The 17,193-nt window shown below is 52.4% G+C and overlaps 1 protein-coding gene across 2 annotated transcripts in view; it reads left to right on the top strand.

Moving 5' to 3' along the window:
• Window positions 1-1,345: 1,345 nt before the first annotated feature.
• CLCN1 (chloride voltage-gated channel 1) overlaps window positions 1,346-17,193 on the top strand; it is a 29,035-nt gene continuing 13,187 nt past the window's right edge. The window contains exons 1-12 of one of the 2 annotated variants that reach the window (XM_045857582.1): window positions 1,346-1,605; window positions 3,157-3,277; window positions 3,711-3,842; window positions 4,540-4,668; window positions 4,913-5,046; window positions 6,446-6,523; window positions 7,571-7,649; window positions 12,910-13,035; window positions 13,353-13,437; window positions 13,654-13,755; window positions 14,079-14,163; window positions 14,442-14,591. In XM_045857582.1, the coding sequence (XP_045713538.1) occupies window positions 1,426-1,605; window positions 3,157-3,277; window positions 3,711-3,842; window positions 4,540-4,668; window positions 4,913-5,046; window positions 6,446-6,523; window positions 7,571-7,649; window positions 12,910-13,035; window positions 13,353-13,437; window positions 13,654-13,755; window positions 14,079-14,163; window positions 14,442-14,591 (1,401 nt within the window). In that variant the 5' untranslated portion in view covers window positions 1,346-1,425. The remainder of the gene's footprint in view (window positions 1,606-3,156; window positions 3,278-3,710; window positions 3,843-4,539; window positions 4,669-4,912; window positions 5,047-6,445; window positions 6,524-7,570; window positions 7,650-12,909; window positions 13,036-13,352; window positions 13,438-13,653; window positions 13,756-14,078; window positions 14,164-14,441; window positions 14,592-17,193) is intronic. The other variant, XM_045857583.1, reaches the window with a different exon arrangement.

A 17,193-nucleotide genomic window follows, 5' to 3' on the forward strand; every position in this document is an offset into this window, starting at 1 on the left:
TATTTTCTGCCTGCAGAGATGGTGGCTATCACAGAACCTTCAGTCCCTCAACGGGGCACACGGTCATCTTTGCGGGTGGATTATAAACCTTCAGGGGTGGAGGATTTGTGTTACAAAAGGTACTTTTGATGATTTCCGCCTTCCCACCTGCTGTGGACAGAGCCTAGATCCCAATTTACCTGCAGACCATATATTTAGTGTCCCTGGCCTATCGTGCCTGAACTTGGACTATCCTGGGATAGACCCCACTTGGCGATGGACCCTCAACTACACCCTTGCTCATGTTTCTAGCTTGCTTCTATCGTGAGGAGCTCACAGGAGAAAGAATGTCCTAGGAAAATTGGCAAAAGAGAAAAAACTGTGATGCCAGGTAGTTTGTCCTTGGCTGAACATGACTTATTGACCTGAAGACGAGAAGACCAGCAAAGTGCTTCCCCATCGTCCTTTATATTTGTCCTGAGAAGTGCTCCCCTCTCTGCGCGCCCCTGCCCCTGGCGAACTTCCCCTTTCCCGTTATCTAACCCGGCTAGACGGACCCGCGGGCGCTCCTCAGTCCACACAGAAGCTCAGTCCCTCCCCCTAAATGCTGGTTGCTGGTGCGGCTGGCACTGGCCAGTCTGGGAAGTGGGAGAAATACCCGAAGCCTAGGCTCCGCCCTCCTTGCTTCCCACAGCGACCCCCGCCCCCCCCCCCCATCTAATGGGTGAGAGATCAGGGGCGACAAGGGATGGCACTGAAGCACGGTGAACAGCCCCCGGCAGACAGAAAAGGCAGAGCTGGAGGAGAAAACGGCACATTGGCTGGGTGGGGAGAGGGGGCCAGACAGGTGAGGCCCACACCTTGGCTGGATATGCAGCAGGGAAAGATGGCAGAGAGGCGTCAGTTCCTCCCTGAGGCGAGTTACTCCCCAGTGTTTCGGGGCCTTGGAATCACCTTCGGGCATCGGAGCCTCACCTTCCACTTACTGGAGCAGAGGTGGGACTTTTTTTGAGAGATGGGACACTTTCCTGGTGTAGGTTTAACCCGCTCTGGGCGCACACAGGTTTGAGAGCACGCTACACAGTTTTCCTTCCTGGTCTGGGCGCTATTTCCAGAGGGACCAGGGGCTTGAGGCTGGGAGCCTCCTAGTGACTCAGGAGGGGGACAGTGCTGCCGCCCAGCTGAGGGAATTCCCTGCGGGGCTGTCCCGCAGGTCGCCACCCCAACCTCCTCCCCACCCCGCACTGCTCTCACACCTGCTTCGACCCCAAGCAGAGATCAGATGTGGCTGTGTGGGGGGTCATGTGATGGAGAGATAGCTATAAATAGCTGGGGGTGGGCACGCTGCCCCAGACGCCTTGGGGACAGGCAAGAGGACAGGCTTAAGGAGCTGTCGTGGGGGCAGGACGGGGGCAAGCAGGCCAAGGCCTGGCCAGGGGAGGGAGCATGGAGCCATCTGGGTCCCAGCGGCGTGGGGGCGAACAAAGCTGGTGGGGCAGTGCCCCCCAGTACCAGTACGTGCCCTTCGAACACTGCACCAGCTACGGACTGCCCTCCGAGAACGGGGCCCTCCAGCACAGGCACCGGAAGGATGCAGGCCCCCATCCCAACTCCCACCCCCGCCAGGTAAAGTCATAAGGGGAGGGGGCGCCGGGGTGGAGGGGCCAGTGGGGTGAAGGATTGGGGGAAATTAGGAACTGAGTGAAAAGAAGGAGCAGTGTTGATTTTCTTTTAACTGACAAAGTGCATGGCAATGTGTTCAAAATATGGCGATTGTTAGAAGGGCTGGGCCCAGCTCAGTATCCACACGTCCGTCCTTTTATGTAACCTTTGCTAGCAGATCTCCCCGATCCTATGGGGACGGCAGAGCCGCACACGCACCAGGAGCTCGTGCTCATTACATAAGCTCCACGGGTGGTTGGCCGAGGAGCCCACGTCTCTGCTCGTGCAAGCTCCCTCACACCCTCGCCCACATGCAGCACCCTCCACACACCGCCACGTTCTCGTTAACCGAGCCCACACGCCGCTCCCCTTTCAGACTGGATGCCTCCCTCCCCTCCCCAGCCCTGCTCTGCACTGGTGCTTAGCCCTGAACCAGCTAGCACGGACTTTTCTCCTTCCGTGTTTGCTGGGTTTGGGATGGAGTAGCCCTCCTCCTCAAGGGACCCTGGGACCCAAGGGAGAGAGGCGGCCTGCGGAAGGGCGTGCACTGAGTGCCGCGGGTAGGTAGCGCCTGCTCACTGGGTCCCAGGTGGGGCGTGGACGGAAACACGACCTCCCTGGATCACTAACCTCATTCCAGGACATGGGACAGCCGCGAGCAGGGCAATTAGTGTGTGCCTGTCCACTACTCAGGCTTCAGCTCTGCTGAGCACGTTGTGAAATCAGATCTCTTCTCCTCAGACTCTCCCAGGACCAGCAACAAGGCCTGGCCTGACCCTGGCCCCAGGGGAGGGCGTTGGTGCAGCTCGGGTGGGGCAGGCCAAACGCAGGTAGAGCCCTAGCTCCCTGCCCCCACGTCGAACACACCTGCTCCACCTGGGGGTGGGAGCAGGCGGCGACCAGGCCTGAGGGCCACTCCTCTGCCCTCCTCACATTTTGGGGAGTATCTAATTACCCTGCTCTGAAACGAGGTAGATTCCCTTGCCTTCTCGGGACTGGTTCCTGTTTGGGCACACATGTCCAGGGAGGGAGGGCTGGGCTTTTTCTGTGTTTGGCTGAGCATCTGAGGGGCCGCCAAGGCACAGGGCAGCCAAGAGCCACCGTGTCAGCATCCCTAGGGGGAAGTCGGGGTGGGAGTGGTCTCGGGATGTTACAGAGACAGGCGGGGACACAGACAGCAGAGTGGCAAGGAAAGCTTCTCCTGGACACAGAGGCACAGTTCTTCTGCCTCCACTTCAGAGTAGGAACTGGCCTCCTTGATGAAGGTTGCCATGGGCCGAGATGAGTACGGACGGAGAGAGGGTGCGGACGGGCACACGGGTGGAGAGAGGGGAGTGTGCAGATGGACGGCGGGCAGTGGAGGGCGGGGGGGGGGGCCCACAGAGAGACCCTCCTCCAGGCCCTCGACACCCAGGATTTTAAGAGGCTGTTTATTTCTGCGGGTCTGCGTGCTTCCTTCTGTCTATTCCTTCGGACTCTTTCATAAGTCACCTTACCCACCCTCCCTCTGTCCAGATTTATGGCCATCACAAGGAGCAATTCTCAGACAAGGAGCAGGACATGGGGATGCCCAAGCAGATGGGCTCCAGTGCCACCATGGACAGCACAGATGAGGACCACTATTCTAAATGCCAAGGTGACGGGGACAGAGCGGTCAAGGAACGTGGCACAGAAGGAGGGACAGGGCTCTGGAGAATAACTTGGAGGTCCCACTGCATGTGTCCCAGCCTCCCCTCTGCACGTGCACCCCAAAGCCCTCCTCCCAGGGTTAAGGAGAGGCATGTCTCCCCAGTTCCTTCTTATCTTGCCTTGTCCCCCACTTTCCCTCCCACCCAGCCCCAAGAAAGGAGTTTTGGAAAGGAAGTGGAGGGTCCAGTAGGGACCTAGCCATCAGGGCCCCTTCGGAAGGGGCAGCTCCTGGCCAAGGAGGGAAAAGAAACTCAGTGAATGACACACTCAGACCAGACCCTTCATTACTGAGACACAGAGACGAGTCCTCCCTTCCAGTCCTCGGTCACATACATGGGCAGTGACCGGTTGCCCCCTTCGTTACCCCTCTCTCTCCCCAGACTGCGTCTGCCGCCTGGGACGCATGGTGAGGAGGAAACTGGGGGAAGACTGGATCTTTCTGGTGCTCCTGGGACTGCTTATGGCTCTGGTTAGCTGGAGCATGGATTATGTTAGTGCCAAAACCCTTCAGGGTAGGTTTCGACGGGCCCTGTCCCCCTGGCCTCTCCCCCACAGGGTGACTGTGTCTAGAGTTTCTGCCCAGGACGAGCGGGGAGTGTTCTGGGAGGGGACATTGCTCAGAGGGGATCAGGCCCAGAACAAGACCAGACAGGACCAGACCCAGATCCACTGCTCCTGCTCCTTCCACCTGCCACCAACCAAGCTTTGGCTGCCCCTCTATCCCTCACCCCAGTTTTCTCAGGACTTGCCTGGTTTGGGCACCGAACATCCTGGGACCCAGGAGCGCCTCAGTTCCGGGCACACCGGGGCGGTTGGTCACCGGTGTGGCCTCTAATGTCGTAGCCGCAGCCTCAGCTCAACTGTGGCTTGTGGCGGGGCCGCCACCTCCTCCGCATGGGGGAACTGCAATGGCTCAGAGCACCTCCAGTGACTCAGGTTTCCCACACACGTGTTCCGTGAGAATAGTATCATCTCGCGAGATTCAATGAGATAGTCCTGGCGAGAGCATGCTCCTGTGCAGTGGGGCGCGGTGGGGCGCAGTGCGGGGGGAGGGGGGCAGTGCAGTGGAGTTAGGTGAGGTTGGATGGGGGCGCGGAGGAGTGCGGTGGGGTGGGGTGCGGTGCGGTAGCGGGGTGGGGGGCGGGATTGAGGGCGATGGCGGCGACCTGCCATCCACGCCGCCCTGAGCCCGGGCGCATGTCTCCGCAGCCTACAAGTGGACCTACTACCAGATGCAGCCTAGCCTGCCGCTGCAGTACCTGATCTGGGTCACCTTCCCACTAATTCTCATCCTCTTCAGCGCTCTCTTCTGCCACCTCATCTCTCCCCAGGCTGTTGGTGAGAACTTCCCCGGGTGGCCTCCCAGGTCCCGTCCTCAGCGTAATCTCATTGTCCTGTGGACCCTTCCACCCGACCTCCTCCCTCCCCCAGCCCTACCGGCAGCCCTCGTCCCTGCTTCGTCACTGTCCTCCCCACCGCAGCCCCCTGCCTGCCCCCCCTCCCCATGTCCACTGTCTGGGTGGTCATCTCCCTTTTCCCCTCCAGCCTGAACCTGCGCACAATCGTTTTGTCACCCTGTTAGGCTCTGGGATCCCCGAAATGAAGACCATCCTTCGTGGGGTCATCCTGAAGGAGTATCTCACCCTCAAGGCCTTCGTGGCCAAGGTCGTGGCGCTGACTGCAGGGCTGGGCAGTGGCATTCCTGTGGGGAAGGAGGTAGGTGGCCGTCCCCGAGGTGTGAGCTGGGCACAGGGTGGCCCTGGGAGCAGACGTGGACCTGGGCACAGCGACCAGAGCCAGGGCTGAGGGCACAAGGGAAACCAGGGAGGGGAAGCGCCTGCAAGGTCCTCGTCCGGAGCAGAGCAGCAGCACCGTCAGCGCCGGCAGGGCCTTGGAGCAGCCTCGTGACCTGGGCTGGGTGACCTTGCCTTGGGGGTGCGGTCCCACATGGGGGAGGCTGTTTAGCAGCCTCCCTGGCCTCTGCCTCCTCCATGCCAGCAGCAGCTCCCAAGTGTGGCCACCAGGGTGTCTCCAGACATTCCCAAATGTCCCCTGGGGTGGGGGTGGGGATCTGCTGCAGTTGAAGAGACACTCCAGACGGATGCCATTGTTTTTTTGTTTAGGATTTTATTTATTTAATTTTTAGAGAGAGGGGAAGGGAGGGAGAGAGGGAGAGAGAAAAACATCAGTGTGTGAGAGAAAATCGATTGGCTGCTTCTCACACTCCTCCAACCAGGGACCCGGCCCGAAACCCAGGCATGTGCCCTGACCAGGAATTGAACCAGCGACCTTTCAGTGTGCAGGCCAGTGCCCAACCCACTGAGCCACACCGGCCAGGGCCCGATGCCCTTGTTTTATTATGTGACAGACAACTGAGACCTAGAAAGAAGCTGTGCTGTCCTCAAGGTTGTGCTCATGTGCCTTCTTGTCCTGCTCCCATTGGCGATAATCCACACAGCAGCCAGGGTCTTCTCAGAGTGGAAGCAGCAACATCTGACCTCTGTGCAAGAACTTCCCTAACGGTTTCCCATTCTTAAAATAAAACCCAGAGCTCTCTCTGGGGCCTCAGAGGCCTGTGGGGGCCTGACTCCTCTCTGTCCCTCTTCTGTCCTCCCAGGCTGCTCCACACTCCCTGTACTGGGGCATCAAGGCCTTCTTCCTGTCCCTCGACCATACACGCTTGTCCCCCTCTCAGGGTTCCTGCACGTGCTGTGCCCTCGGCCGAGAATCATCTTCCTCCCGATTCTCACGCGGCTCATGCCTTTGTTTCAGCACGACACTGCTCATTTGTGACCTTCTCGTAGCACCGTCTCTGAACACATCCCCATTCCGCCTCCTCTGGCCCGTCTGTCTCTGTCCCTTTGCCCTCCCTCAGTTTCTTCCCAGCCCTTGGAATTTTCTGAAATAATAAAATGCCCATCTATCACCTCCCTTTCTCTCTGGGATGAAGTTCTGTGAGGGCAGGACATCTGTATCACTCACTTCTGTGTTTCCAGCACCTAGTGCGGTCGGTGCTGCTGGGGGCAGTCAATGTTAGCGCGGCCAATGCCGCCAAAGCTTCCTGTCTGGACCCTGCTCCTGACCCCGCCCCTCCGTCTCCCCGTCTTTCTCCCAGGGCCCCTTTGTCCACATTGCCAGCATCTGTGCGGCTGTCCTCAGCCAGTTCATGTCTGTGCTTTCAGGGGTCCATGAGGTAAGGCTGAGAAAGTAAAACGAGGCGGGGCTGTGTGTGTTCAGGGTGTCGGGAGGGCTGCCTTTGCTCCGGGCTGGCCGCGACGCTGAAACGGAGCATGGCGCTAACCCATGCTCCGCTGTCTCCACCCCCTCCCCCGCCTGTCCTCGCCACCTGATGCCTCTGTGTAGCCTGTGTCTGTCCAGTAATGTCCCCCTCCTTCTTGCTCTGCACCCCTGCGTTCGAGCCTGCACATGGCCCGCTCCTGTGCTAACCTGCCAGTCCACACTCCCCGCCCGCCACGTCAGTTCCTGTCCACGATTCCCTCCTGTGCTGCCCCTGTCCCCTTCTCGTCCCCAGTTCCTCACCCTGTCTCTCTTACCACGGCCCCTTCACCCCAGCCCTCCGCCCTCCTTGTCCTGCGCGCTTCTCTGTTGCAGACTGTGCCTGGGCAGCTTGACCTCCTGGCGCCGGCCTGCACAGTGGGTGTGGGGTGCCGTTTGGCAGCCCCTGTCCGAGGCAAGTCCCACTTCCTCCCACCCCTTTCCTGAGCATGACATGGAAGGGGAGTCTGGGTGGCTGCCACAGCTTCGGGGTGGAAAGGGTTGCTCGCTGGAGGGATGGGTAGGTGGGCCTTCAGCCGCTGGGCTCCAGGCACCCACACTTTTCCAGCAAAGGACTGTATGTTCTTCTGAGGCTGGTGGCTATTTCATGCAGGCTTTATTGATAGTGCTGTTTGTCTGAAGTCCTTTCCTGGCCTTCTTGCTATTGACACTCCTCTCCCTGATTATCCCCGCCTCCAGCCTCACTCTGGTGATCACTTCTTGGCTTACCTGCCCACCATTTATTTACCTAGATTTATTTCATTTTCTGTGTTTGGCCTTGCGCTCTGAGGTCACTTCCTGTCTTGGCCTGGGAATGGCAGGGGGCAGTGGGAGCACCACGATGCCCTGTGACTGAAGTCTCTCCTTCCGCCTCATTCCCCACCCTTGCTCATTCTCCTCCCCTCTCTCTGCCCCCCTACCTCACCCCTCCCTTCTCTCTCTCCATCTGTCTCTCCCCTAGTAGCAGCCATACTATTACACGGACATGCTGACGGTGGGCTGTGCCGTGGGAGTCGGCTGTTGCTTTGGGACCCCCCTTGGAGGCAAGTGGTTTACCCCTCCTACTCCAGTCCGCTCGCCGGCCTTGCTCCCCAGGCTACTGTCAGCATCCCCAGGTGCAAGGATTACCAGTCGAAACCACGGTGTAAGGAGAATAGCTAACTTCTAGAGGGAGTTTGTTATGCGCAGGCAATGTTCTGAGCACTTTACGTGCATTCCTGCCAAAAGCCGCGTGAGGCTGAGATTAGAGAGCAGCAAGGAGAGAACAGTGTTTTTCTTGTCGTGGATGACCGGCCGGTAGGCATGGTCAGAGAAAGCAGTGGTATGTGTTTCTCTGCTCATCATTCATTACCTGTTGTAACCAGACTAACAGCAGAGATTCTATCGGCCAGGCCTTGGGTTCCTTGGTGACAGAAAGGACACCCCGTTGACAAAGAGAGAAACACAATTTCAGGAAAAAGCATATGTTTCTGAAAGGCACCCGTTGTTTAGAGGTATCTTTTCAACTACAAAAATGTGATCAGTGCTTTCATAGAGGAGTCTTCCGGGAGCTAAGAAGTCTTGGCCCCGGAATGACAGGGAGAAGCTCTCAGAATTCATGACGATGTACCGTGTCCACTCGTCCTGACACGGTGCCAGGGTGCAGCGTGGAAGGAGATGAGGTCAGCAGGCGCTTCGGCTGCTACCCTGCTTGTCCATCTGTCATCAGCTCTTGGCATTAGAATCATCGGTCCCCATTGAAGAAGGGTAGTGTGTTAGAAATTTTTACAAATGTTACAGTTCACACTTAATGTTTATAGCCACTTTCACCTTTGTTTACTCTTTCACCTGACAAATCCAGAACGTCTAAAGGACATTTTTAGACAGGTTACAAAAAAAATGTGTTTTTGTCTGTAGTTAGATTCTTTAAAAGTGAAGAGCATCTGAATTTTCTGCCTAAGATTGGAATTTCTAGGATGAATGAGGAAGGTTCTTCTTGGCCCCGTGTATGTACAGGAGAGACCACAGGAAAGCTACAGATAAAACACGGCTCTAAAACCTGCAAAAACAAACAAAGCATGACTCTTGACATGAGAAAACGTTCCGCATTGGAAAGTTAAGAGGTCATTTTCAGAATGTTTGTATTAAGTGGCAAATATTAAATGGACTTGCAGATAACATTACTTGACTGGTATCATTTTATGAACATGGTTTACAAAAGAAAAAATTATTATTAAAACCATTTATTCACTTTCTAGTCCACTCCTAATTCCTTACCCAGTGGAAAGAAATAGACTTCAGCATTCTACCAAAATGACAAACACCTGTTTGCATCTGTGGCGCGTGCTCTGTGCTGCCCTCAGGGTGCTGTGCCGGGTGGATCCTGTGCTCTGTCTGGGAGCTCACCTTGAAAGACTAGACAGGCAGGCAGGCAGGCAGGCAGGCAGCCCACCACTCACAGAAGTGTCTTCATGGCAGCCGGGACAAGTGCAGTGGGAACTTTCTGCTAAGCTGCCTGGGTGTGGGGGCTGAGAGGGGAAAGGGATTGGCATTGGAGCTTTACAAAAGAGATAGTGTTTGCCCTGGCCAGCTAGCTTGGTTAGAGCACCGTCCCCATATGCCAAGGTTGCAGGTTCGATCCCTGGTCAAGGCACATGCATAAATAGGTGGAACAACGAAGCAAGTTTTCTCTCTCTTTTCCCTTCCCTCTCTCCCCATGCTCTACTTCAAATCAATAAATAAAAATAAAAATAAAGAGATAGTGTTTGATCTGACACTTAAGGAAGACAGTGAAGGTGGGGTACTCTGGACAGAAGAGACAACATTGCAAGGTCAAGATTTGGAGGCTGTGCCCTTGCCAGTGTCTCAGTTGGCTAGAACATCATCCCGTACACCAAAAGGTTGTGGGTTGGATTCCAGTCCAGGGCACATACCTGGGTTGTGGGTTGATCCCCGGTCAGGGTGCAACAGGAAGCAACTGATCGATGTTTCTCTCTCACATGGATGTTTCTCTCTCTCTCTCTCTCCCTCTCGCCCTCTCTCTCTCTCATCAATTACAAAAACATATCCTCCAGTGAGGATTTAAAAAAAAAGACCCCGGGGGCTATAATTATACTTGGTGAGTATTGCTAAAAGATGCAGGGGGGAGGAATAACAGGAAATGAGTCTAGACAGGTAAATGGGACGAGCTCATGAAGGTTCTCATGAACTCGCACAAGAAAATAGATTTTATTTATTCTCTAGGCTACATGCCCAAATGTGTTTTTAAATTTATTTTTCTTTTTTGACTTTTTCCCAGTTGAAATTCAATATTATATTCATTTCAGGTGTACAGCATAGTGGTTAGACACTTATATAACTTATGAGGTGCTTCCCCACCCAATAAGTCTAGTACCCACCTGACACCCTACATAGTTATTACAATTATTTTTAACTATATTCCCTATGCTGTAATTTACATCCTCATGACCATTCTGCAACTGCCAATTTGTACTTCTTAACCCCTTCCCCTTTTTACCCAGTCCCCCACGGCCCACTCCTACCTGGCAACCCCACAAAATCCCTTTTGCCAAGGACCTTCTCAAGAGACGCATAGCATCTCCCGGACATGACTTTGGGAAACGCTGTCCAAGTGCAGGGGAGCCATGGGAGAATTCTGAACAAGGAAGTGACTTGGCCAGCTTGGCATGGTGATCCAGTCCCTTTGATATGTATGTGCAGGATAGAACTGGCCTGTGGATTAACAGGTTTAACCCAAGATTAACGAGAAGACTGCTCTCATTGTCCTGACGCTAGATGATGAGAGACTGGACTGGGCAGAGGCAGAAGAGACGGAGAAGAGGATGACACACATATATGGGTGATAAACAGTAAAATCGATGTGACCTGGCGATGGGGCCACGTGAGGATGTATATGGAGGATAAGAGAAAAGGAGGAACCTTGGCTAACTCTCAAGTTCCTAACCAGGAGACAGGTGGCCAGGGGTAATAACCAGAAGAGGGAATCCAGGAAGGAAAACAGGTCTGGGGAGTTGATAGGTTTCACTTTGCACGTGTGGAATTTGAAGTTCCCGTGGCATATCCAAGGGGTATCAAATAGGTGGCCGGGTTGGTGAGGCTGAAGTTCAGGAACTGGGCTGAAAACACAGCTTTGTTCACAGAGTAGCCTGTCGGGGGTGGTTGAGTCTAGGGGCAGAACGGAACTGGAGAGACAGAGTGTATCTGTGAGTAGCAAGAATGGGAGACCAAGAACAAGACCCTGGGGTGGGCAGAGGCCCAGGAGAGCCCCCGGGGTGGGAGGAGAGAGCCACGGTGCAGAGCTGACGCCATCGGAGCGTCTCCAGAGGCTGTTTGTGTCGTCGCAGCCTCGTTTCCTCAGTAGCACGTCTTCTGTCTGGCTCGGGCTAATACTAACATTAGTTCTCGTTCCTGAGGATACGGTGACAGGCTGTCGGGGGGAGTGTCCCGGAGCCACACCGTGGGAAAGGAAATCTTGCCTAGGATTTCAAAAAATGGTTGTCAAGTGCTCGTAAGTTGGATAGTTCATACCCAGACAAATCCAAGCCGTCTTGGGTTCTACTGCTGCTAAAGGATAGAGACTCCCTCCCCCCGAGCCTCTACCTCGTCGAACCCACCTCTGAGAGCGAGAAGGCGCTGCCTCACCTGGCGTGATTCGAGGAGCAGGGCCAGAAAGGTGGTTGGCAAAGCTCTGTCTGCCCCAGATTCCTCGTTCCCTCATTCCTGTTTTCTGAAATTCCACCCATCCTATTCTCTTCTGTTCTCTTCCTTCCTTCTCTCCTCCCCGGCTCTCCCCTCCTCTCCTCTCTTTTTCTGTTCATCCATACAACAGGCGTTGGGCCTGATTATGTACCAGGCACTGTACTAAGTGCTGGGGTCCAGGGTCCTCTCATTCTTAGGGGAAACTCAGAGCTACAAACTAATAACTCTATCCGAACATGGTAAGTGCTCTGCTAGTTCAAAACTCCCAGAGAACAAGGTGAGGGAAGGACTATTTCTACCTGAGGACAGGGATTGGGGATGGCTTCCCGAACAAGGTGACATCTGAGCTGACCCCTAGGAGTCCTCTGCCCAAATGCTATGGCCACTCCATGAGGGGGTAACCGTCAGGCCACCTTCCTCTTGTTGCAAGGGACTTGTCTACCTGTGGGCTGTCATCTCTGGAAGAGAGGGGCAGGGGTCCTGAGGGACTCGAGAGATGGGACTTTGAGGGTAGAACGGGCAGAAGAAAGGGGCTAGGAGGTGCGATGGCACCCGAAGAGGGAGGCAGGGTGAGGGGGCTGGGTCACAGGGCAGCAGTGGGTCACCATGGAGAGCAAGGAGGGGGTGAGCCTCACCCAGTTCATGGTCTTTCTTGGGGTCAGGCCTCTTCTGCGTTCATCTAATCACGGGCTGTATTTCCCTGGTTGCCCTTCCTTGTTTTCCATCAAGGTGAGCCGTAGCTAGGTGTTAGGTGATTTTCTCATTGAATTTTCATTTTGCGTCTAACGTGTTGGAAGATGATTTTCTTCTCATCTCCTGAATCTTGCTTTCTGTGCCCTTGTTTGTGTTTCTAACTTTATCCCCACCAGCCGTTGCTGTTTTTCTATACTTCCACCTCCTAATTTTCTGTGCCAGCATCTACTCCCAGAAACAGCACTACTTAGGGCTATTAATTAGCTTTCCCTCTACCTCACCCACTCTTTGCAAGCACAGTTATTTTTAACTTCTAGCCTCTTCGTTTTTCCCTTGTTTTGGTCCTTTTAAGTCAAGTTATTAAATTTTTTAAAATGTGGATGAACACTCTACTTTCTTTTCTGGGACTGTTGAGTGCTGTCAGCTCTTAGGGAGACCTTTCCTATTCGTTTTTCTTATTTCTTCCTTAGAAAGTTGCCCTGGGTACACGGTACATGGGAGGAAGGAGGAGGGGTCGGTGGGTTGTTAAGGAGAGTCCCTGTGATCTGGAGCCCAGCTCGGCAACTCTGGCGAGCACCTGCTCTGGATGATTTCTCTCTCATAACTTTTATGCACAAAATTGTCAGTGGCCCTTCAATCCCTGTGCACATCTGACATTGTGGATCTCACCCAGCCCTACTTTCTAAGAGCATGAGCACCTGATCCTCACGTTCTGTGGGTTGAGGGCCGCCCATTTCCCCATTTCCCATCCTTTCTGTATCTTGTTGAGCCACATCTCTGGGTTGCAAAACGCTGCCACCATGATTAGGTATATGGTGTAGAGCATGGACTTGAAGAGGTCCACGGGGCCAGGGTGTAGGGGAGAGCCTGTCTCGTTTGTCCGCACCCGACCCTACGTTTATGCCCCTGCAGGAGTGCTGTTCAGCATCGAGGTCACGTCTACGTACTTTGCTGTGCACAACTACTGGAGAGGGTTCTTTGCAGCCACGTTCAGCGCCTTTGTCTTCCGCGTTTTGGCCGTGTGGAACAAGGATGCTGGTAACGGGGAGCCCTGGGGTGGAGGCGCGTGAATGGGGAGGCACGCCATGGGGCGTGGAGGGAAGCTCTGTGGGGCAGTGCACGAAAGGACCAGATGGTGGCTTTATTTGGGAAGTGGGCCGAGGATACAGGATGGGGAGATAGGCCATGGAGCAGGGGGGCACTGGCTGTGCGTACAAAGAAGACATGAAATAGAAGAGGAGACACTGGGCTTGGAGGAAGAAAGGAGAGGATCCTTAAGGCTGATCGCCTCGGGTTCCCTCTGTGGGGCTGTCTGTGACACTCCCGCCATGATCCCGGGCCTTTCCCTCCTGTAGTCACCATCACCGCTCTCTTCAGAACCAACTTCCGGATGGACTTCCCCTTTGACCTGCAGGAACTCCCAGCCTTTGCTGTCATCGGGTCAGTGGGGTCACCTGCCCTGGGCGTGGTGAGGGGGGCGGGTGTGGCTTTGGGTGGAAGGGACCCAAGCTGGGAGGAAGGTGAGGCACGCGTGGATGAATTGTAAATTGTCGGGGGGAGGTAGGTAGACAGGGAAGGCAGGTGCCTGGTATTCGTTCCTCCCATGGCTGGGTCCGAGGGATGGGAGTGTCATTCCCGTGCAACTTACACCCTCAGGATTTGCTGCGGGTTCCTGGGAGCTGTGTTTGTGTACCTGCACCGTCAGGTCATGCTGGGTGTCCGAAAGCACAAGGCCCTCAGCCAGTTTCTTGCTAAGCAGTGAGTCACCGCCCTTCCTTATTCCTTCCCACTTACTCTCTGGTTTCTCCGCAAGTTCCTTTTTTTTTTTAATCTTTGCGAAAGGCATTGAATGCCTTTTGGTGGCTTGTGACACAATACAGAAGCCCTGATGCTATACATAGGGGACAAATGGTGTGGTTTCTTTCACTTGTGGAGATAGCACTTTGGTGGAGAGAACACTCTGTGTTTAAGGAACCGAAACTACTGTGGACCGCAGGGAGCTTCAGCTTGCCAGGGTTTGGTGTGGTGTCCACTGTGCGGGGGTTAAATTCAGGGGGTCATTCATCCTGTTTCTTTTTCAGCCGCCTGCTGTATCCTGGAATTGTCACCTTTGTCATCGCCTCGTTCACCTTTCCACCAGGAGTGGGTCAATTCATGGCTGGAGAGGTCAGCTGCAAGGGAGCCTGAGGGTGGGGTCAGGCCACGGAGCACATTGACCCCCTGGGGACTAAGCCAGGACTGGGCCGTGTGGAGAAGGGGAAGCAGCACAGGTGTCCCTGGGGCTTCTGAGCCGTGTGACCTTCTAGCCGGGAATAGAATCTGTCCCTGAGAAAAGGGCAGAAGGGACCCCTGCAAAGTGAGACTGGGAATCAGTTCTCTACAAAGAGGAAGCACCAAGTGTCCCGGGAGAACCACCCACCCCTTTTCGCTTCCTCCTCTCGCAGTTGATGCCTCGGGAGGCCATCAGCACCCTGTTTGACAACAACACGTGGGTAAAACACACAGGTGACCCCAAAAGCCTGGGCCAGTCAGCGGTGTGGATCCACCCACAGGTCAACGTTGTCATCATCATTCTCCTCTTCTTCATCATGAAGGTACCTCTCCCTCCGCTCTCGAAGCTTCTGTTTGTTTTCCGCCTAGGAGCCCAGGGTTTGCACGAGGTGAGGGAGGGCGAAACTCCATCTGTTGCTCGTCCAGCCCAAAGGGAAATAGCTTGGAAAACCATAGCACAAGCTACTCGTGAATGAAAGTGAATCAATATCTAGGTTAACCGCCCCGTTCATGTCACCTTAGTGATGCTGCCGCAATTCTTACAACCTTTCCAAAGGTTCTGCTTGCTAAATTATTAAGCCACCACAGCAGCCGAATAAACAAGGACAAGATGGAGTTCAGCAAAATGGATAGCTTTGTAGAAACCTCAGCTAAATTAATCGAATCCCCCCACATATTAGATAATTAGGCACTCCATTCTCCGTGTATCCATTTTTAGCTGATTTGCGTATCCATGTCCCCCCAGTCTAGCATGTAATCTCGTTCCTAGAATTGCAAAACAGATAAAATACTTAAATCAGTTTTATTAGTGACTATAAACAATTTTTTATAAATGTTATTACTCTGATAGCTAGTGAGGGTTCACTTTCTTCTAACTCCATTTAGGAAACAAAAGCCGATTTCTTTTCCTCTCGGTTCATTTTCATATCTGCCTGTCAAGGATCATGTATTTAGAGATTTCTCAATTACTGCCTTATACAAAGATATTTTTATTTCCAACCCTCATTGTGACATCTATTACTATTGCCAGTTGCATATTCTTCTTTCTTGATGATTGTCTTATTATTTCTACTATGTCTTGCCCAAAGAGTCCAACATTTTCCTCTGTATATTAGGGCTGTTATTCAAAAGTCTGTGCACTCCAAACTTTCATGCTGTTAAATACCTTGCTATTAATTATTTCATGATACTTTTTACCAATCTGTGTTTCCCCAGGATATGAGTCACTTAGTAATATGTGTATATGTACATATATACACATATATATTACTATATATATACACACACACATATATTACTATATATAGTAATAGCTTAGTGGGTTTATTTATCCATTTAATCAATAAGTGTTATTATATACCTTCTATGTGCCAAGTATGTAATAATTGATCGCTGATCTTTGACAAATCTTATGTTTATGGTTAAAAGGATTTTTTTGATTGCCTTCTTTGCTTGTTGTTGCCCATTTGATGTACTTGTCAATGATCTTATGATTAAAGGTACCAGGTGCTCGACACACCAAGTTCCAACCCTGTAACTTACATTTTCAGGATTTGCTGTGGGTTCCTGTGTTCTTCCCCGTTTCACTCCAGGTGAACTGATTGGGTCTACCAGCTCCCACATTTTGCATATCTGCCTTATTAACTTTTTTTGTTCCTTCTTTCCAAAGATTTGATATTTTTATGATAAAGCGGTTCTCAGTGTCTTATAAGGGATTTTTTGAGGGGGGGACTTTCATTATAGACTTCATATTCTCTGATTTGTAAATCTCAACTTCCTCTCATTGTTGTTGAGTCTACAAACCCATCGGCTGCAATCAAGTCCAAGTTTTGATGGCATCTCAGAATTTATTGCTCAGTGGTAATACTTGTGATTTTCTGGTATTCCTCTAGGTTGAGCTATATGGTAACTTTGGGGACACATGTACTTTTAAAGTGTCAAGCTCTTGAAAATTTTTGGAGAAACAAAATACTGTATGTTTTCAATATTTCCCCCACACATCATCTCACCTCCCAGGATTCCCAAGTATGTATCTGGGTAGCACTTCATGGATTAAAGCTTATCCTGAGAAATGCCCTGGATTATAAAGAAAGACTCAGCTGTGTGTCACTATTATTCATTTCTCACTGAATTACATCTTTGAAAATGTTTGTATCATAAGTGTATCAAGAAGAGAAATTCAGTCATTTCTTTGACTCTATTTCAAGCCCAACAGTTTGCATCAGGCCTATGATTTTGTAAAAATAATATATATAGATTGAGCACAGGCTTCGAACCAAAGTGTCGCAGGTTCGATTCCCAGCCAGGGTACATGCCTGGCTGGGTTGCAGGCCATGACCCCCAGCAACCGCACATTGATGTTTCTCTCTCTCTCTCTATCTTCCCCCCTTCCCTCTCTAAAAATAAATAAATACAATCTTTAAAAGATAATAATATATATAAACATAAAACCATTCATGGCTATAAATCCATGATATTACTTAATTACGATGGCATGTTTCAGTGCCCTGTCATTGGACACATAAACATACCCTTATCATTTCCAGAGCTCAAGCAGTCGGCTACACAGCCACATCAAAATATGAAAGTGGCTAGAACTATTTTTCCACAGTCTGATTTCAAATTTATGTGGTCTCTGCCAGCACCAGCGCAGGCTGGTCAGATTCTCAGCTCAGAACTTTTTTGTATTATGTTGATGAAGGGAACATCCATCTTCCTCAATCTTAGAACATGGAAAGTATCATTATGTTGTAAGCCAGGAGCTTTTACAATGAGTGTGAATGTAATTACAACTTCGGTTTCCCTTTCAATAAGTCTAACGTGATTGCTGAGGACCGCGGGGGAGTTCTCAGCATGGCCCAAGGCTTTGCAGAATTCCTCTTTGCCGGAGCGCCACATGGCTCAGGCCTTCTTGTGAAGGGTCTA

This window comes from Phyllostomus hastatus, unplaced genomic scaffold (assembly GCF_019186645.2).
Source record: "Phyllostomus hastatus isolate PE091 unplaced genomic scaffold, TTU_PhHast_1.1 phas_scaffold_142, whole genome shotgun sequence".
Lineage (NCBI taxonomy): Eukaryota > Metazoa > Chordata > Mammalia > Chiroptera > Phyllostomidae > Phyllostomus > Phyllostomus hastatus.